Genomic DNA, 27,335 nt, shown 5'->3' on the forward strand with positions numbered 1-27,335 from the left:
GAGATATATAAACAGAGGGAGGAAGAAACAGGGCATGTGGGGGGTTTCGAGAAGCCATGGAAGCGTGACGGGCCCAGTGAACATGTGGGCTGAAGATTGGCTGCCACTGTAGGCTTTTTGAAGGGCAAAGCCTGGCCCTCCTCTCGCCATGATCTTTCCGTAATGCATCCAGCTTGAGGTTGTGTGGAGCCACTTTTTCCTTGCAGTAAGTAAAGAAACAAGTATAAAATGTATCTAATCGACATTTTAATGAGCACTTTACTTTGTTTGTTTGTTTGTTTCTGAAGCTGTTTTGTAGTTTGCTATTAATACAATGTTAATTGACTTCTGTGAACTAGGCGCTTTCATGCAAAAAAACGACACTTGCGTGGAACTCGGGCTAAGGTCATTCCTCCAAGTTAGCATACATTGCGAGTTCCTTCCTTAATTAGGCTCTGCAGGATGATGCTCGGCGCCCCATCCCACTGCTTGCTTGCTTGCTGGTCGAAAGAAGAGGAATTTGACAGGTAAGCACTTCTTGAGGATGACAGAACAATCACCGATGAGTGTGAAAATGGAAGCCTTTTTCTACGGGTGTGACAAATTTAATTTATTACAATAGGAAGAAATTGAAGCCTCAAAATCTTATGTGCCATACATGTGCTCATACATTGTAAGCTTAAGCATATGCAAAATCATATTAAATTACTTGTCTTTTATTTTATTTTTGTGTGTTATTCTTACCGAGGGATATATATATATATATATATATATATATATATATATATATATATATATATATATATATATATATATTTGGAAGCTCTAATTTAACTTACGTAAGATGTAAAATATTTTTTAAGAAATTTTTTTAATCTATTTTTGTTGCATAGAAAAAGAAAACGAAAACGAAAACAACAGAAGAGAGAGGCACAGAAGCATGGGCATTTGACAGGTAAGCACTTCAGGAGGATATGACTGGGAACATAAGAATAGCAGGAGAAGCAACCCGAGGACGAATAATTGCCATCAAAATCATATTTTAATCTGGCAATTAACTTTCAGTTCAATTATAGGAGAAAATTGAAACATCAAAAATCTTATATGTCATTCCTGTGCTGTGCTCAACCGATGCCAGAACTGATAAAGATGTAATCGAGTCAAGTCGAACTTTTGAATATTTGAACTTATTTTGTTTATAATTGAATCGAACTCGAACTTTATTTAACGAATATATTCATGACTTACGAATTTATTCAAACTTTTATCGAACCTAAACGAATTTAATAAATATAAATTATAAATTTAAATGTTCATTAAAAATTAAATTATATATTTAGAAAAAATTATAATATTCTTATTAAATTTTATAATTTTATTCTAATAAATAAATTTAATATATTTATCTATATTTTTTTAATAAGTAGAGTGTAAAATTTATAAATTTAATATTAAAATTATTATTTTTTATTTAAAAATTAATTCATGAACTTAATAAATGTGTTCACAAACCAATGAGCCGAATATTATAAAATTTAAACTTAATTTGTTTATCTTAACGAGTCTCATTAAACGAACTCAAACAAACTCTTATCGAATCAAACTTCGAATAACTCACGAGCGACTTAATTCATTTACACCCTTAAGAACAGATATCACAAGACATGAAATTAAGCGGCAAAAACTGAATCAGCCGTGAAGGGATACTAGATTACAACAAACCTTTTTGCTCTTCATTAAGAGTACACTGGACAATGCCATGAATGGATACCAACAAGTAAGAAAAAGTAGCAAACGCTAGAAAAACACTCTTTCATTGGTTGATTCCATGATCATCTCGCGCAAAGCAAGATTGGACCTAGAGATGAACTGAGCATATGGCTCAATTCCAACTGTACTTCATTGGACCCATGCTCACAGCTTATGAGACCTGCGATAAGAGGGAAGAACTGTGCAAGGTTCTTTTTGAACGAGCTATCTCCCAATCCACATATAGCCCTCAGGGTGGACACGACAATGGACGCTCGTGCTGCAAGTTCCCTTCGTTTTGCAGAGCCAACTGGGATGACCCAGTGGATTCCTGGTTGAGCAGCACTATTTGAAGCTTCACCAAGCTTTGTCCTTGCTATTGTGAGATACACCTCTAGAATCTCCCTGCAAAGATCAACAAGGTATGGTTCGACATCCAGGTCACCATTAGGGGGCAGGTCTACAGCAATATTCTGAAGAAGAATGAGGCATAACTGATAGGACTCATTCTCAAGACGTAGCAATGGAGGATCCTGCATTTGGGTCATGGAACCAAGATCCTGCAGCTTGGATCTAAGGTCACCATCACTGTTTACCTTGTGCGCATGACATGCCACAGCATGCAAAGCTTCGAAAAGTACCAGTGTATTCTTTGCTGATATTTGAGCTCTGTGCATATTATATATTTCCATCACGGCCTGCAATACAAAGTGTGTTGTTAATTCAAAAAGATCTTTCTATTGCACTTCAGAATAGAAAGCATAAGTACACTGCTCATCCTACTTAGTCTTGTATTCCATTCAGTCATCATTTTTTTCAGGAGTCTGCTAGCTATCTCGGTGTATATATTCAGACTAATCCAGAAGCATTTAAAGACCAAGATGGAACCAAGCAATGGATCCTGAGATGGTTGCCTACTTGATCCACGTGCTCAGATATTGCTCCACCAAGTGATCATGCAGTTGTGAACAAACAGGTTTACATAGCCAAGTCTGATCTTGATGGTTCAATCAATTGAAGAAACGAGATTGGTGGCTAAAGTTTATGGTATTGATTACTTTGAAACTTGTTTGGAAATAGTGAGAATTAGCACAGTGTACATCCTCTTGTTAATAGTTGTCATTCAGGGGTCAACAATGTTCAAATAAATGTTACTGATATTTTTATTATGATAATGTATGTGTTCAACATTGTCAGCATGGAGCAAATTCTCATCGAATAGTATTCTGACACAAGTATGAGTATTCAATATCTGTATGATCAAGTGTTCAACATAGCTATTTCCAAAAAAAAAAAAAAAGGAAAAAAGAGATCAATGGTGATAGCAAGTGTCCACATAGATTATTAGTTTCAAAGTATCAGCATCCAAAATAGGTATGGAACGGGTAGATAAAGAATTCAAGTATCAAAGAGTATGTATTATAATAGACAATGAAATCAAAATGGAACACAGTAAATGTTAAAATCATATTTATTACTATAAAAGATATTTAATGGATCTATTCATTAAATATTTATCATAGTTTTAACGATGACTGGCTGACAACCTAACACAACCCTCGCCCTTTATCTGGACTTGGGACCGGCCATTACTATAAAAGATATTTAATGATATTATTAAATATTATTTGAAAAAGTTATATTATTATTTAATATTCCATATAGATTAAGGCTTAGTTGGGACCTAAATCACATTCAAATCTACTACATAGAATTTCTCCTAATCAACAAATAATTTCTCAATCAAAATAGAGATAGATGGAATGTTTGATCCAGCTAGTGGTTGTTTACAACTAGTAGCAAAGTTAAATAATCATCTTGTGACAGTCTCAAGTGGTGAAACGTGAGAAGTTTTAGGTTGGAATTTGAAAGAGCAAAGAAGGCACTCTCCCTCTTATGCACATTTGTTATGATTTAAGCTAGGATTGGTAAAGAAACTCACTAAATCCTATAATTTTCTGAATAAACTTAACTCAGTCTAATTTCAATTAGGAGTGTAAATGAACCAAGCCGCTCATGAGCTATTCGAAGTTTGATTCGATAAAAACTCGTTTGAGCTCGTTTAATGAGGCTCGTTAAGATAAACAAATCAAGCTCAAGCTTCATAATACTCGGCTCGTTAGCTCGTGAATATGTTCGTTAGTAAACTTATGAATCAACTTTTAAATGAAAAAATAATAATTTTGATATTAATTTATAGATTTTACACTCTACTTATGAAAAATATAGACAAATATATTAAATTTATTTATTAGAATATAATTGTAAATTTTAATAAAAATATTATAATTTTCTCTAAATATATAAATTTAGTTTTTAATGAATATTTAAATTTATAATTTATATTTATTAAGTTCGTTTAGGCTCAATAAAAGCTCAAATAAGCTTGTGAGCCATGAATATATTTGTTAAATAAAGCTCAAGCTCAGTTCGATTATAAACGAATCAAACTCAAACATTCAAAAGTTCGGCTCGGTTCGGCTCGATTGCACCCCTAATTTCAATCAATTCTATCCATTTTCGCTCTCAATTTGAACAAATTTCTGGAATTTAACTTTAATTAACGACAATCTTGAGTTGTTAAACATCTCCTGCAATCCTAATAAGATAATTGATTTAGAACCCTTTGTTGATCCTGATCCGATCCAACACAGACAATCCACATCAGTATCATCGGATCTTGACAACCATGATCAAACCCATGAATATATCAGTAATTAGAAAATAGCAATTTTCACATTATGGGACAGGAACCATTGTTTCTAATATCATCCTTGACAAGATGAAAACAAGATTCTTTCTAATAGCAGTTCTCATTGAATAATCCTGAAAACTGAACCATTCGTTCATAAGCCCAAACTGGGCAACATTCCTATTTCAAGTTAAAAGATTGTAAACCTATCAAGCTTTATAACTATCTAAATAGCCTCTCATTCACAATTTGGGACTAAATTGGGATAAAACTTACTCCAACCAAATCCTACTTCCACCCAACCAAAAGAAAAAAAAAGGAAACAGAACAATGCTTGCATGCATATTAAAGTGGGCAACACTGACCTGGATTAAGAGAAGCTGCACAGCAGCACGACATTTAGCATCACCAATTGCAAAATATAAATTTCTGGCCTTCAAGCCTTCAAAATCATCCATCGATTCCCTAGATTCACCATTCTCTTGCCTTCCAGTAGAATCTTCATTTTCAGATGTAACATTGCCAAGGTAATCGCCAGAGGATATATAGGAAAAATCAGGGAGAGTTGATATAGCAGCTTCTTTCAATGAAACAACCACAATTTCCCAATTGGTCTCAATAAATAGAGACCCTGCACTGCCCATTAATCGAACAAATGCAGTAATGCCAATGCCTGCAAGGCTTTGATGGGGGCGTTTAATGAAACTAGTCAACAGTGTCAACACCTTTTTCAAAAGTGGATGTACCGTGTCATAGAATTTAACAAACAAGTCAACAACTAACTGGAGAGCCAGTTTGCATGTTTCATAAAGCCAAGCATCTTGAACTAACTCGGATGTATCCTGTCCTTGCAAAGTCTCTCCAGACAGATCAATGGCATGCCTTACAGAATCAAATATAGGGAATAGCACTGAATCAAACACTTTCTCCCATAAGGGCAATGAAAAATGATGACCATAATTTCTTAGTGTATCAAACAACACTTGCAAGGAACTTTGTCTGATTTCAGCTCGTAGGTCAAAAGTAAGTTCAGACAAACCTGCAATTTGAGAAAAGAGGATTATTTAAGACTATAAGTTTCTCTTTTAATAGATTTGATCATATATGGCACCTACAGAATAATAACCTAGAATCTGCAAAATAAAAAAAAAAATTGTGTAACCTGCTAAGAGTGGAAACCATAAGTGCAGGTGATCATCATCCTTGTCAATAAGAAATGTGGTATCTTGTTTTTCTTCCTTTACAATGTGTGGTGAAGGAGGGCAACTACTTACAGAACCCTCCTTTTCTTTAGGTTTAGCAGAAGCACCAATGTCTCCCTCTGCAAGCTTAGCCGCACAAAACCGTAGAAAAGCAATGGCATTGAGGCTAATATCTTTGTTGAACCGACTATTAGTAAATGCAATCAAACAATTAACACAATCTGTGAAGGTTGTGGTTTCTGTTTCAGTTATATAGGGGAAGTAATCGCGCAAAATTTTCTCAATGATCTCAAAGGCCAGGAGAACTATATTTTTGTGATCATCATATGATGCTGTTGCAAAGACCTGCAGAATCCATTATTTATTTAAATGAGATTTTCAATTAACAAGATAACTTAAGTTCTTTGAACAAATGACTAGCAAATTAATTCCACACTAAATTTGATATCAATTGGAAAAGGAATTATACCATGAACATGCTTTTCCATCCAGACTTAACATTGCTAACACGAGCTAACACCATCTGAGAGACACATCTGATGATCAGCTCTCTAATTTCAACAGCCCTGCTTTTCCTCATAACAATAACAAATGGTTTCATGAATTCATTTTGAAAGTTATAGTTGGTCAGTTCCTTTCTCTCCAAGAACTTCATAGCTAGTTGGCGCAACGAATCCATCGCAAAGATTGCAATTGAAAGGTTCTCAGAGCAGCCAATGGTAACAAAAAACTCAGACAACACATTCCAAATGTTTGACCAAACAAGCCTAATGCGGTTCATATTGTAATGCCTGTAAAAAATATAAATTTAATGAGATTGTGCAATGTCATAAGATTAAAAAAAAAAAAAATCAGATAGGTCCTTACGCAATCTCAACTATTTTTGTTAGACTGAAAACGCGTGGCTCAGATGTGGATCGCAGTTCTTCCATTGAAACCTTACAAAGTGCTTTAACAAAATCAACTATTGCCTCACTGTCTAACCTTTCACTTCCTACAAATATGTGAGTCACTTCAGCAATCCCAACTTGTCCCAGCAGATTCAAGTTGGAGATTAAGTTATTCATTTGTTCAGATGTAACAACCCCTGCCGCATGCCCACCAACTCCAGCACTATCATAGGTACCTCTTCTCATAACTGAAGATGGAGGCCCCTTTTTCTTTAGTACAGGAAGGATAGAGGATTTCGCTTGTTTAGATTTATCAATTTCCGACTGTTGTACGCTGAAAAATGCTGCATCAGGCGGGGCACCCTCTCCCAAGAGATGCAAATGTTCGAATCGAGAAACACATGTCAAAATGTGTTCCCAAGCTTCTTGAAGGTAGTTACCATCTTCATCCGCAATGCATAAAATTGCCTAGAAAATATTTACATATAATAACTCAGCTTAAGTATTAGTGAAGTATTATTAGAATGCTCATTTATATAATCACATTGAAATGTCAGTTGTCTATTGAGTCCATCAAAAATATTCTAGAATCTATGAGAAGATATAATCTCCTTAGCATCCTACATATGTTGAACTTCTGATGATGAAAACAAGGTCAAATATTCTATTTTCTAATTTAGAAATTTATTTCATAGCCATTCCATAATTCTCTAGAAGTTACTACCAATGACAGGGTATGAAAATCTTCTCCATGATGCAGCTAACTTCTAGCAAAGTCACTACTTGATCAAGACCAGTGGTAATATTAATCAGTTATATATACAAAAGAGGGTTGACATATCAGAAACGAGAAAACTAGGTCTAAGAGAGAAATAAGAATTGTTGGCCTTCATCATATCATATGAAGAAAACATATTTGAAAACATCTCTTAATAAAATATGCTCTTGCTCGCGATTTAACCCAAGAAAATTAAACAACAATATCATATTTCTAACAGTAAACCACTGGAAAAAAAAGTATATATAAGAAATATCCAGAGGAGTCCATTATGTTCAAATCAAGCAAACTAAATCCAACAAACAAAAGCTGATTCTGATAGTTAAAAGTAGAGAAAAAATCAGTAAAAAACTAACCAAATAGTTATTATTCTTAGCTTAAACAGATAATCCTTGTAAAAGATTCCATGTATAGTAGAATTTATAAAGATTTACAATAATACTAAATCTTTGTTTTTCTAATGGTTTCAGATTAAGAAAACCAAACCAAACAACTTCTACAAAGAAACTTGCAAGCCAAACTGAACCCTTTTTGTATGAAATTAAATCAATCAAAATGTTTGGTTAGGCCTTTCAGATTTAGCAAGGACACCCTGAGAAATACCTATCAATATTCAATTTATGTCTCAAATCTATAATCTGTGCATAATTCAAAGCCTTCTCATGATTGGCAAGGGTAAAATCATCCCAGATAAATTTCAAGCAAGACTAACATACAAAATTATAAGACGGATAAGCATGTAGCCAACCCCAAAAATAGTTGGACTTAGGCTTCTTGCTGTGAGTACATTAAGAATCATTAATAAAACCATTGAAGTGTATGCTCTGTCGCCAAAGGAATCCCCCAAAATTATTAGAAATATGGTGAATCTCAAGAACATAGATGGAAGATAATAAGTACAAAAGGTTTGAGCAGAATCACATGGATGTTCAAGAAACAATTGCCCACACAAACCTTAATAGCATCAATATTTTTCTGTTTCATATCTGCCGCTGAATGAAGGGATGTAAACTTTGCAAGTGAAGTAACAAAAGCATCTCTTTGAGTCTTCATAGACATAACTGAAGTAACATGAACTGCACTACGAAATCCTTCGAGGCATAATGCTATGATGGTTTCATCATCACTCTGGTCAAGGGGCACACTAAAGGCTGCTAGCATTGGAGCCCAGCATACCTCAGTCATAAACCTCAAAATCGCAACATTTGATGCAGAGTAATATATTGACCTAAAATTCACAATGTGTATATTTAACAGAGCAGTTATACAAATATTATGGTGCTAAAGCAGGTGATATATTGACATAATCAAGATTCAAAATACAACATTGTTTGGGCACTTACTCAGTTTTACGAGCTTTTTCTTTAAACTGCTCTTGCATTTGCCGGATCATATCATCACTAGTTTCTGTTGATGAATCTCGCTTGCGTATGACAATGTTCAAAATGCTATCTAAGCCTAAGAGTTTATTTGAATTAGAAGATTGTACTTGTTGAGGAGTTAAGTCATCATCTTTCATCTTGATTTCATTCTTGGAAATTCTTTCAAACAGGGATCTTAGGTATTCCTCAGGCAGATCCTTTCCATCATTTATACCACGGTTATTTCTTATGAAGTCATCTGGTGACATCTGCATTAAAAACAATATTGACAATTATGCCCATAGAAACTAGAGAAAGACAAGCATATAAGTGTTTCCAAAACTAAGGGCAGACCTTATTTTTCACCATTGGATTATGGGCATCGGTATTTAGCAGTATTACCGAGTAAGCAAGGACATAAGCAGTGTCCGCACTTGTAAAAGCCTTAGGATTGCACTTACAGTAGCACTCAGCAAATTTTTCCATGATGCGATCAATTTTTTGTGCCTCACCAGGCAATCTAAAGCCTTGTAGGAAACACCTGATTGCTTCATCAAACTCCATTCCGTGAAATTCAAATGAATCCACATACGCATGCATTACCTTCAAGGACAAATCTTCTCTCTCGCCTAAATAATCACCGATCAAAGTTTTATTCAGGCCCGACTCACTTTTAAGGAACACAGCTATTTCCTCAGGTGAATCACCCACCTTCCTTGCGTTGATAAGAAATTCTATCCCTTTCTTAGGTTTCCGATTGAATAGTGCAATACCTTCCTGCATTTTATGATTCTCCAACTAAAATAAAACAAACAACATTCTTCCCATGAAACTTGAAATCATGTTAAGACAGATTAATACCTGAAGTTCTAGCTTATATGCTCTCCGCTGCTCAATAGATGCAACATCTGACGTTCCATTTGTTGCTTCTGGATGAGAATCACTTACTTCAGCTGGTTCAACACTGTTTCCATTTGCTAAAGGAAGTTCATTTCCAACACCATTGCCATCTTCTGATTCTGCTTTTTGAAACTGAGCATCTGCAGCATCTAATTTCTGAAAACTACGATCAAAAGTTTCTGTTTTCTGAGAATCAGGATCAGGAATTCTCAACTGTTTGTTCATCCAATCTCCCATTGATCTCAAAATAGCCACTAGACACTTCATAGCTTCAAATTTCATCATGGTGTCCTGTGGAGGCACCAATGTTGTAGGAGTTCCTGGGGGAGGCCCTTGTGCAGTTTTTAGTAGACCATTTACAATCCTAATCAAATGGGAAATAAAAAAAACAAATTTTTAGCTATTTTTAATGGATGACACTGAAAGAACTAAGAGTTTCTAGAAATAGTGTATGGAATAAAAACAGATAGAGTTACCAAGCACAACAGAAGACATGTATACCTCTCAAAAATATTTGATGAGTGGACATCACAATCGTAATTAAGGAATATGTCTACCAAAATTTGAGAGTCTATACACAGCTTCTCCATGAAACGAAGCACGATCATCTTCTGCTGAAAATTTGGTTGTGTAACATTTTCCAAAACTCTAAGTACAACCATTGGGAAAAAAACTCCAATCTCTGCTTTTAATCCTGGTCTAAATCTTGATACAAGGCTAATAAAAATTGAACATGACAGCTGAAAAACGATCAAATGAGCTGAAGCACTGTTCTTCAAAAGAGAGAGACATAGATATTGCTTGATAGCACCCAAAAACCTATTTGATTAAAACAAAAATTGTCAGATCAAGAATGTGATCAACTATGATAATCAGCATAAATTGTGTGTGAAGCTTGAGCTGAAGAAAAGACAATATTAGTTGTAAAACTTAAGAATGAGTATCCAATATGGATATAGATCTGGCTTACCAACACATCATTTTCTAAAAGTTTTCTTCATGTGATGAATGAGGATGTTGGTATCAAATTGGAATGCAGGTAATAAAAGCCAATCCTTTCACTTGGAATGTAAATTGTTCCAAATTAACCACATGTATTTCATGAAATTATCCCAGATTGAGACGATTTTATCTTTAAAAATTATTTCACAATAAGAGGGAATCTACAACAATGGTATATCCCCAGTGACCTTGCATGTCAAAACTCAGCAACCTTCCTGAACTTTCATGGAAATCTGCCTCCTTGTTTGTTCAACTTACTTGGATCATCATTCGCCACAGAACAAGAAATTAATCATTTAAAAAGTTGTCATTGCTAATTGCCTTGTAATGGCACAATGCTCTATCCGTAGAGTATATCATGGACAAGCCTAAGATTTTGTGATGGTGAGTCTGCCAACCAGTGTCACACTAGAAAACATATCCATTAGTATCTTGTCATAAATCATGGCCAGTGTCATCATGCAGTGTTGCCTAAGTAAGAACTTCAAAACACACTGTTCAAGAACAACTAATCTGAACTCCCTCAAGCAACTAGATGAACCTTGATAGAAGCTACGTAGCTGGATTATAAGTAACTTTAAAGACAATGGTTCACAAATTTGAGATTTTTTAGCTCATTTTTTTTCAGTAGACCCTTTAAATTGTTTTTTTATGACAAATGCGATGGATGATGTTGTTTCTTCAGTATAATTTTTCAAAATAACTTCTTCCAATGAACAGGATGGAATTTGTGTTACTATCTTGTCATGTCTTTATTGCGCAGCATACTAAAAAAAATGTGGAACCGCCAATATGCTAGGTCTAAGATTCACTATATCTAGTTGCAAACTGCAATAACCTTGAAGTCTAGTCATCATGTAATCCACTTACATCAAATATGCTTATTTTAATTGTTCCTGTCCCACAAAACGAAAATCAGAAACGCAGAAGGTGGTGGATATGAAGTAACAACCTTTCACTTGTGCGGAACACAGCGCCAGCATTCTCTAGCAAGATCTTGAGCAGCTCTAATGCCACAATTTTTCCCTTCATGAGTGTGGGATCAGCCACGGCCTCCTTGGGAGGAGTCTTCATGGAGAGCTTACAAAGAGCACGAAAGACAAGGAAGGCGTCCCTCCTCAGCTTGTTTCCAATTTGGACCTCCGTGTCATCATCCCTATCTGGCAGTCCGTCTCCCTCTGGCCCCAACTCATCCTTCCTGCCTTCCAGTGCTGTCTTGTACATGCTGATCTCCCAATACTTGGCGTCCAGCATATCCTTGTCCGTCGAATCAAGCAGGTCTGCAGGATTGGTGCTCTCGACTGTGGTTGACACAAAAGCCCCATCGTGTTTGTTGGCAGAGGCAGTCCTGGACAGAGGAGCTGACTGGTTGATCACAACATCAATGTCGCTGATGATCTTGGTGATGAATCCCTGGACAATGCTTACGTCCACAGAAGTGGCAGAAGAGGAGCGGTCAGTAGGCTCCATCATCTCCGCAACGACGATAGGTTGGACGGGGACAGTGGAGGAGTCAGCCTCCATGCGACGGAAGACGATGACAAGCATTTGGATGAGGGAGGCCTTGGCGGTGGTTTGGTTGACGGCGTTTTTGCTGCCGATGTACAAGTCATAGCAAGTGCGGACAATCTGGAGGAGGGAATCTCCATGTATGCGAAGGGCAGTGGACGTGACGGCAGAAAGGAGCGTTTTTATAACGAGCAGCTCGATGGCATCCTCAGTGGCCCCAAGGGAGTAGCACCCGCAAACGGACTCAAGGAGATGGGCAACGAGGCGAGCGTCGGGGCCGGCGTGGGGGTCGGCCTCACCATGGAGGTAGGAGTGGACTATGAGTCTATGGACGCAGTCGAGGGCAGGCTCCGCGACGCGGGGGGACCCGGAAGAGCAGGCGGCGATGAGAGGGTTGAGGAAGGTCTCGGCGTCGGCGAGGGAGTACACGGCGGCGCCGCCGTCGCGAAGAGGGCCGGGGAGGGAGGAGGAGGAGTTGGGGGAGGTGGGCGAGGGAGGAGGCGACGGTTGGGAGAGTCGCTCGATGAGGGATTTGCACTGGTGGGCGAGCTTGGAGTGGCCCTTCCGCCATGAGGCGTTCTTCACGATCTTCTCGAGGGCGGGGACGAGGACGACAGCGAGACGGGAATCGGCTTCCGCAGAAGCCATTCCCCACCTGATTCGAGGTCCAAATCGCTCAGATCCGGCGAGAAGAGAGGCGTCGTCGACGAGGAAGGAAGAGATTGGGATCGGCGATCGATCGAAGAACGCTGGATCTGGAGACTGAGAGAGAGAGAGGGGAGCGAGGTGGGGTAGGGTGGGAGAGGCGAGATCAGGCTTGAAGATGAGAATACTGAACTCAATTGTGTTTGATCGCAAATGTCTACATATGCTGTGTTTGCACAGTTTGTCAGCCCCTTGGATTAGTTATCAATTTTTTATTATTTAATAATCAGACGTTTTTAAAAATAAATAAATTTATCATTCATTATTTTTTAAAATATGATCCATTATATTTCTCCTAAAAAATTACTCTTGTAATTATTATTATTTATTTTATTTAATCAAATATATTATATATATAATTTTTTCATCATAAAAAATAGTTAAACTTGATAAAATAATTTTAAGATGATCAAATTAAAATTGACAATAAAAATATTTATATATAGTATTTTTTGATCGCTACTCCATAACTATTATAATAATAATATACCAAATTAAATTAATTTATTTTAACACCTAATAGATATTCTATGACTATTGTGATAGTGTTGTAATAAAAATATTTTTAATATGAGAAATATAATGAAGTTTTTTATATTATTTAAAAATACGTGAGTTGACTTTTTTTAAAGTAAATGTTTTTAAAAAACTAAATTGAATTAACTTTATTATTTTTACCTTATTTTAATGCTCAAGAAGTGATCTTTTGATTTTTCTTATTTAAAAAAAAAAGAAAATTATACTTGTTATTTGGGTGACCTGATTGCTGTGCTGGAATACGGGCGTTACTTGCGACTCCACAGGTCATTCGAATTGGTATGTGATGGGATGCTTGCCACATGAGGTCGCGGGGTGAAACTTAGGATAGTCGGGGCGTAAATCTCCGGTCCCTGTGTAACTCACCCCACCTGCCACATGCTCACTCAGGATACTGTGATTTACCTCTTTCGTGATGACCTTGGGTCAGATACGACGGGAACGCTGGGAGTTAACGATTTCACCTTTTGCCACATGAAATACGGGCGTTACTCTCACTATGACCATTGGAATCGCCAACAACTAAAGATGCTTCGTCTCCGCCGTTGCTAATTGCTATCGTCCCACACTCGCTACCAGGGCCAAGGAAAACCCTAAAAATTTCCCCGGAAATAAAAAGCAGCGGACGACAAAGAAACGACTCGGAAGATGCCGAAGACTTCCTCGTCGCCCTCGCCGACCGTCACGCCGATGAACCCGTCCGTCAAGCCCCAACCCTTCCCATCCTTCCCCCGCCAAACCCTCACTCACAATCCGCCACGTTTACGGGCTCCTCCTTCGCCCGACGTGGGCTACGAGATTGACCTCCTCGGATCCTCTTTCCACCACCATCAAAACCACGGATTAGTCCTCATGGACGACGAGGACGACGACCCCAATCCCCTACCTGTCGGGATCCAAGCCTACTCGCCGTCCCCCTTCTCCTCCCTCCTCCGAGATGACGACGAAGAGGAGGAGGAGGACCCTGACGACGAGGATATAGACCCCGACGAAGCCCTGATTGAAGACAGGAAGCCCACTTTGTCAGACGGCAATCAGTCCCCGGCTACAGCCAACTCTCTTTGCATCGATCCGGCGCCCCATGTTTCTTCGCAGTTTTACACGTTTAATCGGGAATCCCACGCCCTGATGGTGCGCTGTATTCTAGCAGGCCGGCTCGCCACCGCGGATGAGATCCGTGCTGCCAGTCCCAGTTCCGTGCTAAAGTCTTGGCGATCCGTGTGGAAGGACCGAAACGAGGACACGGCGTACCTCACCGCATGGAAACGGATACAGGATAAGCTTCGTGCCGACATGGATGGCGCTCACCCCGCGCTCTTCTTCAAGAACAATTCATCGCATCGGGTCTCGCATGTGGAGCAATGGCAGGAGATTGTCACCGCCGCACATGCGGACCGTGACCTACTACGGCACCTAGCTCTGAAGGAGACTGTGGAGCGGATAAAACAGTCGTGGACAGTTGGTGCTAGGTTCTATGGGATCCCTGAGTCATTCATCCGAGTTTGTGTATCCTCCTGTCCAGTGTGCTCCTCTTCATCTTCCTCACTAGCATCTCCTGGAGGCAGCAGCTTGTCACGGTCCAAAAGGCGACGTTTTGAATACACTGAATCCTTTGAAGTGCCTGCAAAGGATGTACAATGCTGTCTGCAGAAGCTTGCAGCCAAGTACAAGGTAGTTCTTTGCATCTGCCAAAAGTATATAAGATACAAGCCATTCACAGCTGAGGTGAAGGACTATGCCTGTCACCGAGCAGGGGAACCGTCATCAGCATCTGCTTCAGCTAAGAAAGCTAAGGTTTTGAAAAGGGAACCATACCAATCAAAGCGTTGTGGCTGTGGGTTCCGGATAAGGGCCATCGTTCCAATTATGAACTACAATGATAAAGACAAAACTTTTGTGTACCAGGAGGAAGGCACTGCTATATTCAAGCTATATGCAATTCATACTGGACATGAACCTGGTCCACTTGATGGAAATGCTAGGATCATCCACCGGCTAGTTGGGAACAAGGGTGCTTATGAATTTGACTCAGATGCTTACAGCATTAGGAAGGACACAGACCCAGACTTGTTGCCTAGTCTTATAGGCAAGGATGATACAGGGGATCCTTGCCATGCAGTTATGCAGCATGTTCAGGATCTCAAGGTCGAAGTTGGTCTGCTCGAAGAACGAATTGCTCAAATGAATCCAGATTCACTGGGCTCATTGGCACAGGAGCTGTCTGATATCCTGCACAGGTTGAAGCTGCTGGGTGGAGGAATGCACCACTCTGAGGGACCATTGATGGTAGATGATGATGATGTTGCAGAATGGAGAAAGGAGAGCACTCACCATCTTAACAAGCATGATGGTATATTTAGTAAGGAAGCTGAGATACTTGAGGAAGAGGATACAAACTTTGCTTCTGATCTAGGAACTATTGTGCCATGGAGTAGAATGACAGAAGATTGCCAAGACAGGAAGTTGCTTATGAGGGAGAACATGAAGCCTGATAAGTGGCTGTTAAAAGAAGATTGCAGTGACTTTGATGAGAAAAGCATTCTCCGTTGTGGTGTAGATGAGGAGTCAAAGTTAAAAACCTTGACTGATTCCAGTCTCGTGGGGATGCAAGTGGATGGTTTTTATGCCGACAGCACCAAGTGGTATGACTCACCAGGTAGCTTGGATCCTAGCACAGATTGTGCAGATGGCGGTTTTAGGCATGGGAGAATCTTGTGAAGCAAGGTTTGCTTGTGTTTCCCTTCGCATAGATTTGAAGGAAAGGACTGTAAATTCTGTTTATACTAAAGTTGGGGACCTACTACTCTACCATTAGTATTAGGTTTCAGGTGGATGCTCCCCTGAGCTTTCATTGTTCGATGAAGGTAGGTTGCTTTTATTGATTCAAACATGATTTCTGTTTTTTGTTGATGGCTCAAACATAATATTACCTGTCACCTTTCCTTTTGTTTTCCTTTTCTGTATATTGACATATTGTGCTGCATGGTTGTCATATTTAAACCATTATAAATTGAGCCTGGTTAGGCAACTTTTCAAGTCAAACCCTAAACCATTATAACAAAACAAGAGTAATAGATACAAGCTAGAATTAATACAAAAGAATCTGAATATTTATAAGCACTAGTTTGAAGCTGGACATAAGCAAGATACACAAGCTGAACTGATAAAATAAAAGTTTGAATGGCAAAACAGCAGAAGCAGCAATAAATATATGAACAGTTAGCAAAACAACGGCAGTAGTTAGCAAAATAGCATCAAAGCAGCGAAAACTGATAGCTTCAAGTGATTTTAATACAAAAATATCAAACAACAGATACAAGCTGGAATTGATATACTAGAATTAAAATATCTATTAACACTAGTTGGAAGCTAGAATGCAGAAATACATACAACTCAAACTGAAAAGAGCAGCTGCAACACAAGCCATCCAAACCAAACTAGATAGCAGCTGTTATCCGGTCCAAAACAGAGAGACGCACGAAAGAAATAAAACCAGATACATAAGATAACTTCTATAAAGTTCACACTGATAAGATTAAAAGAGTTGAAATTGCATAGGTGTTTGTGATTTTATATTTTTTTGGTTACTTCTTGGATTGAACAACTTCAGATACATAAGATTAAAAGAAGACATATACTAGAAATTGCATTTTAGATGGATCTCACAGCCTCTTGAATTGTGCAAACTTCTAGATAGGACAATTGAAGCTAATTCAAATAGGAAACTGCAACTACATAACAATGCACGTTGATAAAATAGGATATTGCCCGAACCAATCATGCTACAACAAGTACCTAAATTTGCAAAATACAATATGCATAGAACCTGGGGAAAACCCAAGGAATTACTAAAACTTGACTGCATGGGCATACAATGTTAGGTACCTTCAAAATTGAGATCTCAGACAAATGTATAGGTTGTACAGTTGTGTAAGATAAAGCAACCGGTAGAAGGCACAAAATTCTGGCCTTGAAAATAATTAATTAGCATATTCATCTATATAATGATGTTCTTATATACCATGCTCTTGTGTATTCCAATTACTTGGGTAGTTAAATGTAAGGTATTGTATTTCAGAAGCTCGTCTATTTTTGTACACCCTGCTAATGTTTGGTTTATTTTTGACAATTGCAGTTCTTTGTTGGTTGTTAGCATCCATTGTTGACCCAAATCTGTATTATGAGTACCAAACTTCTTTGCACCAAAACATGAGCATCGTATCATCAGTATGCTTTTTTCTTTGCAGCAACTTGTTTCTGTGGCCCTTGTATCACCATAATTGTATTCTCATTGGCTCATGTCTCAGTTAACTTTGTCATTTCAAACTTTCTCTGATCTTGTTGGGAGATTAAAAAATTATGAACCCTGGTTCTTGTCTATTTTAGATTTACACCATTGTACCTACAATACTTGACATGTGAAATCTTTAATATTTGCTAACTCAAAATTAGCCCAAACATCAAAACCATGATTGCACCAACATATTGGTATTTGGAATGAACCTAAATTGTAGCCACGAAGAGGATAGGAAAGGGATGTCATTGTAATGGCACATCTTTCATTGGTCTGGGAATCTGATGTTGTCACAGCCGTTGATTATGGATGATTCTGAGACATGGGTTTGGTTTTATCTCCCATGATTTTGCCTCCTTAGTTTAGACTCACATGGGGAAATTGTGAGCTAATTAAGTGAGTTAGGAGATTTAAGTGAGTGTATAACCTATTAATCAGTTAAAGCATTTTGGGTCAGCTTTTGACCATAACAAAATAAATTATTTTGTTCTCTCAGGTTGACAGCGTTGTGACAATGGTAACACATTCCTCCTTATCTTCCAGCTAGCTTTGTAATTTAGACGCCATGGTGGAACCTCAGTTGATGGTGGTTAGTCATTTACCGCGGGAATACGCTATACTTGTTTAATATTGCAAATTATTTACTTTGACAATTTTTTTTTGATATTTTCTTTAATTTACCTTTTTAGAGTCAATCGTCCCTTGCCCCCTTATCACTTCTTGCTTGCAGGATTTCTGGGCATCAACTATAAGCGGCGGCATGACTTTTATGCTTTCAAATTGTCTTGCCTGCAAAAACCTATTCGTGAATTGCATCTATCCTGTAATTTGATCGACCCAGGTAACACTAGTGTTGGGTAGAGAATTAATCATTGAGCTCTTTGACATTGCTGGTGATTTGGACGTGGGCACGTGAAATTGAATTCATTTATTTTCATAAGCTTTATCTGACATAGTTTTCATGAAGACTATCCCTTTTTTTTATCTTTTATATTAGGACAAGGACTAAATGCATAGAATGGATATATAATTCACCCGTATATGCTAATAATTGCATGATCTCTAGTGATCTGTGTTTTTTCTGTAGGCTAATGCAAAGTCTCACCAACAAGCTGAGGTCAAAGGTCACCACTGAGTGGACTGTATTCTCTATGTAGGGTGGCCAAGCATCTGAAGGCCTCTTGACTTGTTTGTGTAATTTTTAAAAAAAAAAATTGAATGACGGTGAATTGTGTTATAAATCATGAAAGGGGTATATGTTAGACACCTAAAAAGTAGAAAATATGTGTTTGTATCTTTTGAAATATCCTCTCTATGTTGGGGACATCATTCTCATAGAGACATTTATTCCGTACTTGCTAAAGTAAATCTACCAGACATGTCTAAATGCTGAGCTTTGGTCAATGTGCAATCACCGGAATCTTCGATGGAAAACTTTCAACATATGTTTGGACATGCCTAAATTTTGTCTGATGTGTAGTTAGGCTTTGACCTTGTCCCAAAGAGCTTTGCTTATGATGCATCCAAAGTAGGTATAGTCCAGAGATTCATCTGGCTGTTGACAAAGAAGATAGATTTTATTTTCTATGTATGATAATCTGTCTGTGGTGCGGAGCTGTCCATTCGCAAGGAATCATAATGTGAATTGGTGCTTCCATATGAGGTATGAGTTTTGTACAACAGTTGACCATGTTTTGATCTCACTCTTAGGCCTAAAAAATGTATAGGCTGCTGTAGAACTGTGTTGCTATCTAGATTTGATCAACTCTTTAGTGTGGTTGTCCTTTGCAGTTTAGATCCGATTTTGGCTTGAATAAGGTCCCTGATATGTAGTAGTCTCTTGATAAGGGGTGAATATGATACCTTAGCTTTCCAATCCCATAAATCTATGTTCTGGAGGTACCGATGTTGAATCCACTTCACCCAAAGGGAATCTTTTTCCTGGTAAACATTCCACAATGCTTTGTTGAGTAGGGCTGAATTCCATGAGCATAGATCATGAAGCCCATATCCACCATCCTCTTTAGCTAAACACATGTTGGTCCAAGAGATTGGTGGATGCTAAGAGGACCACACGAACAATTTACACATCTCATATAGCTTGTCTATCACGGTGCAAGGGATCGATAAGATCGACAGCCAAAAACATTCCACACCTTGCAAGACGATCTTCACCAATTCAAGCTTACCGGCATAAGATAATGTTTGCTTTGGCCATGATGCTAATCTATGCATAGTTGCCTCTGCCAAGGTTCCGTAGTTGCAGGTCCGTAACTTCTCCGTAGCAAGTGGAATGCCGAAATATAGACAAGGGAAGGAACCTCACTGAAATCTAGTAATTTGCATGTTGTGTGGTCATTAACCCCTGCAACGTACATGCTAGAGTTGTTGAGGTTCGATTGCAGCCCTGCCTTGTCTCCAAAGTCTGCAATACAATCCGCGATCAAGGTGATGGTGGACTCATCATCTCATACAAAAAGGAGTAGGTCATCTGTATATGCCAAATGGATGAAACTTGTGCCGGCACACATCAAATGGAAGTGGAATTCATGCTTCATGGAGGCTGATTTGATCAACCACGAGAAGACCTCCAAGCATAGCCCAAAGAGGAACAGTGAGTGTGGATCACCCGGGTGGAGACCCCGTGCCCCTTTGAAGAAGTCGTACATGGCTCCAGTGATCCCCACCAAATAGGGAACTGTGATGATGCACTCCAAAATCCAACCGATGTACTGTTGCTGAATCCAAATCCACGAAGGGCGATTATCAAGAAACTCCAGTCCACTATGTCAAATGCGGAGTTTAAGTTTCAGGACACATCTTGGAGAGATCGTCTTCCTCGCATATTTCCTCAAAAGCTTTGGTACTCTTCAAGTAACCATTGGTCGTTGACCAAAGCACAGCCCAATATGTAAGAGACCAAGCCGTTTGTCCACATAAATCGGTTCGGTTGATTGTAGATCAACTTGATTGTAGCTCTGAACCATGACCTCAAGATCTCGTAGTTCATAGTGTGTAACGGACATGCCTCCCACTTTATCTTGGATTGTCAATGGGGCATTGAAGTCACCTAGTATCAATGGCTCACTAATGCTATTCCCTAAATCTGTGAGAGATTGTCACAACAGTCGTCTATGTACAACATTGTGCAGCCCATAGATGAAGGAAATCAATACATGTTTTCCGGATGTCATGGAGCGCGCTTGATAGTGTAGGAGTTGTTCCTCGGTTTGGATGACATCCAAATCTGCTAGTTGCATGTCCCATAGCACCAACATGCATCCATGATTAGAGAAACCAAGGTCATGAGTGATCCCCATACTTGGAAATCGTCGAATGAGGGCAGGATTGATGTCCCCTTCTGATAATTTGATCTCTATAAGTCCAAGGGCAATAAGTCGACGTTGTTGAAGGAGGTGCTAGACTCCTTTTTGTTTAAGGGGCTTTGTGGAAGCCCAGTATATTCCATAACATGATCTTTATGCTTTGGTTTGGACACCTTATGTTTGTTCCCGTTGTTTGATAGTAGGAGGTACATGCTATTCTTGCTCACTACTAGCCAAGGAGGAAGACGTTGCGACTAAAGTTTCTTCGATATTGCTACATTGTGAATCTGTCCTTGAGGTTGATACGACCACTGTATTTGAGTAGAAGCTTCCCTCAGTGTCTTGAGGTGCATCTCACTTATCTGGTTCAGCACTTGCCTCTGTCTCATCATTGTTGTCTTTGGTATACTTTTTCATCTTTGGTACTGCTTGTTTGGGTTGGGAGCTACACAAACTGATGTCGCTGCAGTATTGTTGCTCACTAATGTATGGGGTTGTGGTTCAGTTGGGGAAATCGATGGTTGATCAAAAAAAGGGGCAGGTAGGTACTTGTTGCGGCTCCACTTGGTTGGCATGCTTGTCAGACTCTAGTAAAGTAGGGTTCAGATTTTGAGAAATGTCCTAAAACAATAGAAAAAAATGAACAAGTTTATAATTTTTTATTCTATCACTCAATAGAAAGGAAAGACAAATAAAAGTCTATTATTACTCCTCCCAAAATATCTAAATTTTGATGCCTAAGGTGGTGTTTGGTTCTCTCCTAGGAATCGGAATGGGAATAAGTATCATAGTATTGTGGAATGGAAATGGGTATGAGCTTGGGTGTCATTCCTAAAAATAATGTTTGGTTAGTTGAATATTTTCAATCGGAATGAACTTAAATTTCCTTTTTTACCCTTAGAAGAAAATAAGAGAAAAAATTAGATAGAAGATAAAGTTGAATGTGAGAGAAACATATGATAAGAGAGAAAGTGTGATGAAAGAAAAAGTGTGATGGGAAAAAATGAAGAGAGGGAAAGTGTGATGAGAGAAAATGAGAAGAGAGAGCGTGATAGGAGAGATTGAGAAGAGAAAAAGTATTATGAGAGAGAAAGTGTGTTGAGAGAGAGAGTGATGGAAAAAAATGAAGAGAGAGAAAGTGTGATAAGAGAAAATGAGAGATTGAGAAGAGAAAGTATGATAAGAAAATGTGATGAGAGAGAAAGTGTGATGGAAAAAATGAAGAGAGGGAAAGTGTGATGAGAGAAAATGAGGAGAAAGAGTGTGATGGAAGAGAATGAAGAGAGAGAAAGTGTGATGAGGGAAAATATGGAGAGAGAGAGTATGGTAAGAGAGATTGAGGAGAGAGAAAATAATGAGAGAGGGTGTGTGTGATGAGAGAGAATACGGAGAGAAAATGGTAGAGAATGTGTGATGAGAGAGAATGAGGAGAGAGAGAGTGATGGAAGAGAATGAAGAGAGAGAAAGTGTGATGAGATAAAATATGAAGAGAGAGTATGGTAAGAGAGATTGAAGAGAGAGAAAATATGATGAAAAATGAGGAGAGAATGAAGAGAGATAAAATATGAGAGAGTGTGTGTGATGAGAGAGAATATAGAGAGAAAATGATAGAGAATGTGTGATGAGAGAGAATCAGGAGAGAGAAAGTATGTTAAGAGAGAAAATGTGATGATAGAATGAGGAGAGAGAAAGTATGATGAGAGAGAAAGTATGATGAGAGAGAGTGAAATGAAAGAAAAATTGAACAAATATACTAAGGGTATTTTCGTCAAAAACTTAATTTTTATTCTCATTCCATCAAAACCCAAAGGGTGGTGGGTTTCATCCATACCCAAATTTTTGGATTTCATTCCAAAATCTTGATTTCATTCGCATCAACCAAACACAAAGTTTGGGAATGAATCCATTCCCTCATTCCCAAACCTCTAAACCAAACGCCACCTAATACTCCATAAATAGTTCAAATTTTATAGGAACAATGATCAATTTTAGCGCGAATTGTTTGTAAGGAAACTCTCCCCTCTATGATCCATTCGACACGTGCAATTTCTTTTCGCCTTATAGTTTTACTATTTATTTGATAAATATAGATTCACTATTTGAGTGCATATTATATGTTTGAATAGTCTTAAACTCATTTACTGAATATCAGTAATATAATTCATAACATGAAAGGATTTGTGATTAGATCATAACTTGTGATTATCTCTACATGTGCAATTATGAACGTATTGGAATTCCCCTAGTTGTCAATTTGGCGCATTTGGACATCATCAATTTTGTAAGACTGGCACCGGTTATACTCCTTGGTTCGGCCAAGCAACTGTTTCTCACTAGCTGAAGACATTAGGATGTTGAGAGTTAAACGTATATGCTAGTTATGACAATTGGTTCATTGAAGTGACTTACTGAAAGATTTCATAAGATTTTCTACATATATGAATATGTCTGTGAAGTTCTTATTGCATCTCAAGTGCAAGTTTTCTTTGACTTGAGGTATACAAGTCATCTTGGTCATGAAGACTTATACTTTGACATCTTAAGTAAACATCTTTTGAAGGTGTAAACCCGAGATGATTGGATATAAGTCGAAGTGTCCGAAGATGTTTGGAGATCTCACAGAGGATTCACCACTCCTTACAAGGAAACGTATACCCTATAACCACTCGTTAAGATTATTATTCAAAATATTTAGTCAAAGCATCACATGTAAGAGTATGGGACTCTTGTACACATGTACAAGTAATTTGAATTTACAGAACGAATAAGTATTAGTTGGACTATGTGTGACGTAGTCAGTCTAGTGGGGGCAGACGCATAGACCATGTCCTAAATCAAGTGAGTATAAGATGAGTTAAAGGTACGAGATATGACTCACTATATAGCTATTGAAGGGTTCATAATTAGTTTTGACATCAACTGTGATTTTTTATTTAATTGGTGATCATTATGTACTACTAGGTGTCACTCAAATTGTTCCATGATTAAGTAGTTAATTATGGATAACTAAGATAAATCGAGAACCTATTGAGTCACATACACTATAAGTCTCTAAAAGACGTAAAATAAGTTAGAGAACAGGATTCTCAGATCAAGAGATAAATATTTGGTTGAACCATATATAAGATAAATATGAAAATATTTTTTGGAACAAAAGCGCGGATGAGTTACATCTCTTATGAAAGAGTTGTTCCCTATTTGGTTTAGTCATGAACCAATTTGGTTTATCCATAAATCAACTTGATTTAATTGTGAACCAAACCAAGGGGTTAATGGGCTAATTTTTTATTAAGGCATAATGGGTTGGATTTGGGCTTTCTAATCCAACTCATTAAAGAGGACTATATATTGATATGATTAAAAGAGAATTAATACATAATTCATTATATTGGCTTGATTAGGTTTTGAAAACTTGAATCCAATACCTTTCTCCCTCTCCCTCTATCTTGTCACCGACCACAACAAGAGGGTCTCCTCTTGTTGTCGTGAGCCCCTAAAGGAAGATCTTCCTTTTGCTTCTTCTTGATCTTTCTCCTTTGCTCATGGCTAGTACCTTTCAAAGGCGAAACTTGTTCTCTTAGAGTTGTCTCGAAGAGATAGGTGTGAATACGAATAGAAGTGAGGTGCAATAATGTCGCAAAAGGTTGATGTCCTTCTCGTTACAGGTCATCTTAAGGTATACCTAGAATAATTGTTATTCGATTTCGTTTTGCTTTATGATCTTGTCTACACGATTGTATCTTGCATGTGCGTGATGTGTGTGATGTGTGTGATATAATAAATTAATTTATTTATCGTTAAGTATTCTGCTGTACATTTTACAAAATATATTTTTAGCATACATCGCATCGGACATATCCTAACAATAGTATCAGAACCCAATCGTGCTTAATGATTATAAAATTATTTTACAGTTTTAGTTAGTGTTGTAATTAATTTTTGAGATTTTTATGGAATTATTAAAAAAATTCTATTTTTAGAAGTTTCCTAAATTGTTAGGAAATTCTACTTTTTGAAAGTTTCTGAAATATTTTCGAAAACTAAATTTAGAAATATTCTGCTAATTTAAAAATTATCATTTATCATTTATGAAATTTTCTAGAATTTTAAAAAATATTCTATTTTTAGAAAATTTTCTAATTTGTTAGGTAATACCAAATTTAGAAATATTCTAAAATTCTTTACAAATCTAGATTTGAGATATTCTGAATTAAATTATAGAAATTATCTTTTCTAAAATTGTTGAATTTATTAAAATATTCTATTTTTAGAAATTTTCTAAATTGTTTGAAAGTACTAAATTTGAAAAGATTTAAAAAATTATAAAAATATAAATTTGAATTATTTTGTAATAAATTATGAAATATTAATTATTGATTCCTTAAATGGTTAGAAAATTAATTTAGAAATTTATTTCTAAAATAATTTTAAAAAAAAATTATTGATAGAAAGATTCTAGATGAAATATGTTAATTAAATTTAGAAATTAATTTTCTAATTTGATTAAATAAATCTTGATTTATTAAAATCAGATTTATGACATATTTTTATTTCTAAAATAGAATTATAACATTTTAAATTTATGTCATGTCCATGCCATATTATATGGCATGCCCATGCCATATTATATATCATGTAGATGCATTAATTATGACATAATTAGATTTTATCATGTGTGTGATGTGATTAGATCTTGTCGTATGTGTGATGTGTCATGCTATATCATGCGTGTGATATGTCATGTCATCATTTATGTCATACGTGTAATGTGTCATGTCATCATTTATGTCATGTGTATAATGTCATGTAAATAGAATATTTGCATGATGTAGATCAAACCAAATCTCTTACACAATATTAAAATATACACTTTCCGTTAATATGGTAAGAACCAGAGTTTAAGTTCTTGTTTGAGTTGTTGGCCAAAGTCAAGCTCAACTTAAAACTAAATATGTTCAAACCATAGAGATGCAATCTCATGATTCGGATTAGTTTTAAACTTGAAACATTGATTTTTTATGACAAAGCTATGATCAATGTGGATAGAGATGAAATTAGGTTATATGCATTTGATATATACTTGTTAATGTGTTAACAACCCGATATTTATGCAAAAATTAATTAGTCTGTTAAAGGTGAATAGAAAATTATGATGTTAGTAGACTCCTCCAAGAAAAGTTCTAAAAAGAAGGCAAAACATTAGACTAAGGGGAAGAGTAAAAAAAACTAAGATAGTAGAACCAGCATAAAAGGGTTCATGCCATCATTGTGACAAGATGAGACACTAGCGAAGAAACTGCAAGATTTATCTTGAGTTCGTGAAGAAAAATAAGGCATCCGATGCCCCATCCTCTTCAAGTGTTTTCGTTATTGATTGTCATGTTATTTTTTCAAACACTTGGATATTGAATACTGGTGTGGCTCACATATTTGTGATGACATATAGGGGCAAAGGAATAGCAGAAGACTCATCAAGGGAGGATCAAGTCTGTGTTGGGAATAGAGCAAAGGTTGTTGCAGTCGTCATCAGAACATACTTGTTAAAGCTTCCTAGTGGACTTGTCTTAGAACTGGATAATTGTTATTTTATTCCTGCATTAATAAAGAATATTATTTCTATTTCTTGCTTAAATAGAAAAGGTTTCCATTTGACTATTAGTGGCAATTGTTGTTATATAACTTTGAATAACGTTTTTTATAGCACTGGAACTTTATGCAATAGCATCTATGCATTAGATATAACTGATGATATATTTAATATCAAAACTAGTAATAAATGCACTTGAATATATAATCAATTAACCTCTTACTCATGACATTTTCACCTTGGCCATATAAGCAAGAAACGTATGTCTGAATTGTAAAAGATTACAGTTCTTGAATTATTTGAATTAGATACATGTGATTCGTATTTAAAAGGCAAGATAACAAAGTTATCTTTTTATGAAAAGGGTGAACGAGTTGATGAGTTACTTGAACTCATACATACTGATATATATATGGACTAATGACAACTCACGCACTAGAAGGTTATAGTTATTGAAGGCGTTGGAATTCCATTCTGGTCAAATTTGCCTGTACAAAAATTATACAAATACAAAACTATTCCTAACAACCCGCATGTTCAATCAAACATGTGTTTGATCAATCAAGTAAGTTGATGGATCAAAGCACACCTTGATCGAAGTACAAGATCGCTGCCCTTTTGTGTTGGTATTCAAAATCGATACAAAGAAAACTCGACTAATTACGCAGCGGAATTAAAGAACTAGTTGTACCTTTTCTTTGTAGCTAAAGACCTCTTGATCTTCTGTCGTATTCCTCTCCTCTTCTTGGATGTCGTGTGGGTGATGATCTACCAAGACAACACTGTTGGTGTTACAAGGTTGCAAACATATTCCCACATTGAAA

At 37.1% G+C, this 27,335-nt stretch overlaps 2 protein-coding genes across 7 annotated transcripts; one reads left to right on the forward strand and one right to left on the reverse strand.

The window, feature by feature from the left end:
- Positions 1-1,649: 1,649 nt before the first annotated feature.
- LOC121992163 (brefeldin A-inhibited guanine nucleotide-exchange protein 2-like) lies at positions 1,650-12,916 on the reverse strand. The gene is made up of 11 exons (XM_042546345.1): positions 11,506-12,916; positions 10,053-10,370; positions 9,513-9,915; positions 9,006-9,428; positions 8,634-8,920; positions 8,245-8,518; positions 6,490-6,980; positions 6,092-6,413; positions 5,583-5,967; positions 4,786-5,459; positions 1,650-2,426 (listed from the first exon to the last, which is right to left on the reverse strand). The coding sequence occupies exons 1-11, from the start codon at positions 12,708-12,710 to the stop codon at positions 1,812-1,814; spliced, it is 5,397 nt and encodes a 1,798-aa protein (XP_042402279.1). The 5' UTR covers positions 12,711-12,916; the 3' UTR covers positions 1,650-1,811.
- An 899-nt stretch (positions 12,917-13,815) lies between these two features.
- Positions 13,816-18,970, forward strand: LOC121992164. 6 transcript variants are annotated; one of them, XM_042546348.1, is made up of 5 exons: positions 13,816-16,168; positions 17,440-18,012; positions 18,095-18,187; positions 18,329-18,439; positions 18,686-18,970. In XM_042546348.1, exon 1 carries the CDS (start codon positions 13,953-13,955, stop codon positions 16,020-16,022), a length of 2,070 nt encoding a protein of 689 aa, XP_042402282.1. In that variant the 5' UTR covers positions 13,816-13,952; the 3' UTR covers positions 16,023-16,168; positions 17,440-18,012; positions 18,095-18,187; positions 18,329-18,439; positions 18,686-18,970. The 6 variants fall into 6 exon arrangements, with proteins under 6 accessions (XP_042402282.1, XP_042402283.1, XP_042402280.1 ...); XM_042546349.1 differs by having other exon boundaries at positions 17,440-17,531; XM_042546346.1 differs by having other exon boundaries at positions 17,440-18,187.
- The last annotated feature ends 8,365 nt before the right edge of the window (positions 18,971-27,335 follow it).

The sequence above is a fragment of the Zingiber officinale genome, chromosome 6B, assembly GCF_018446385.1.
Source record: "Zingiber officinale cultivar Zhangliang chromosome 6B, Zo_v1.1, whole genome shotgun sequence".
NCBI lineage: Eukaryota > Viridiplantae > Streptophyta > Magnoliopsida > Zingiberales > Zingiberaceae > Zingiber > Zingiber officinale.

Coding starts and splice junctions, on each gene's coding strand:
- LOC121992163 (XM_042546345.1), bottom strand. CDS start 12,710: ATGGCTTCTGCGGAAGCCGATTCCCGTCTCGCTGTCGTCCTCGTCCCC. Junction 6,981..8,244: donor AAAATATTGATGCTATTAAG/GTTTGTGTGGGC, acceptor AATATTTTCTAG/GCAATTTTATGCATTGCGGA. Junction 5,968..6,091: donor GATGGAAAAGCATGTTCATG/GTATAATTCCTT, acceptor TGGATTCTGCAG/GTCTTTGCAACAGCATCATA.
- LOC121992164 (XM_042546346.1), top strand. CDS start 13,953: ATGCCGAAGACTTCCTCGTCGCCCTCGCCGACCGTCACGCCGATGAAC.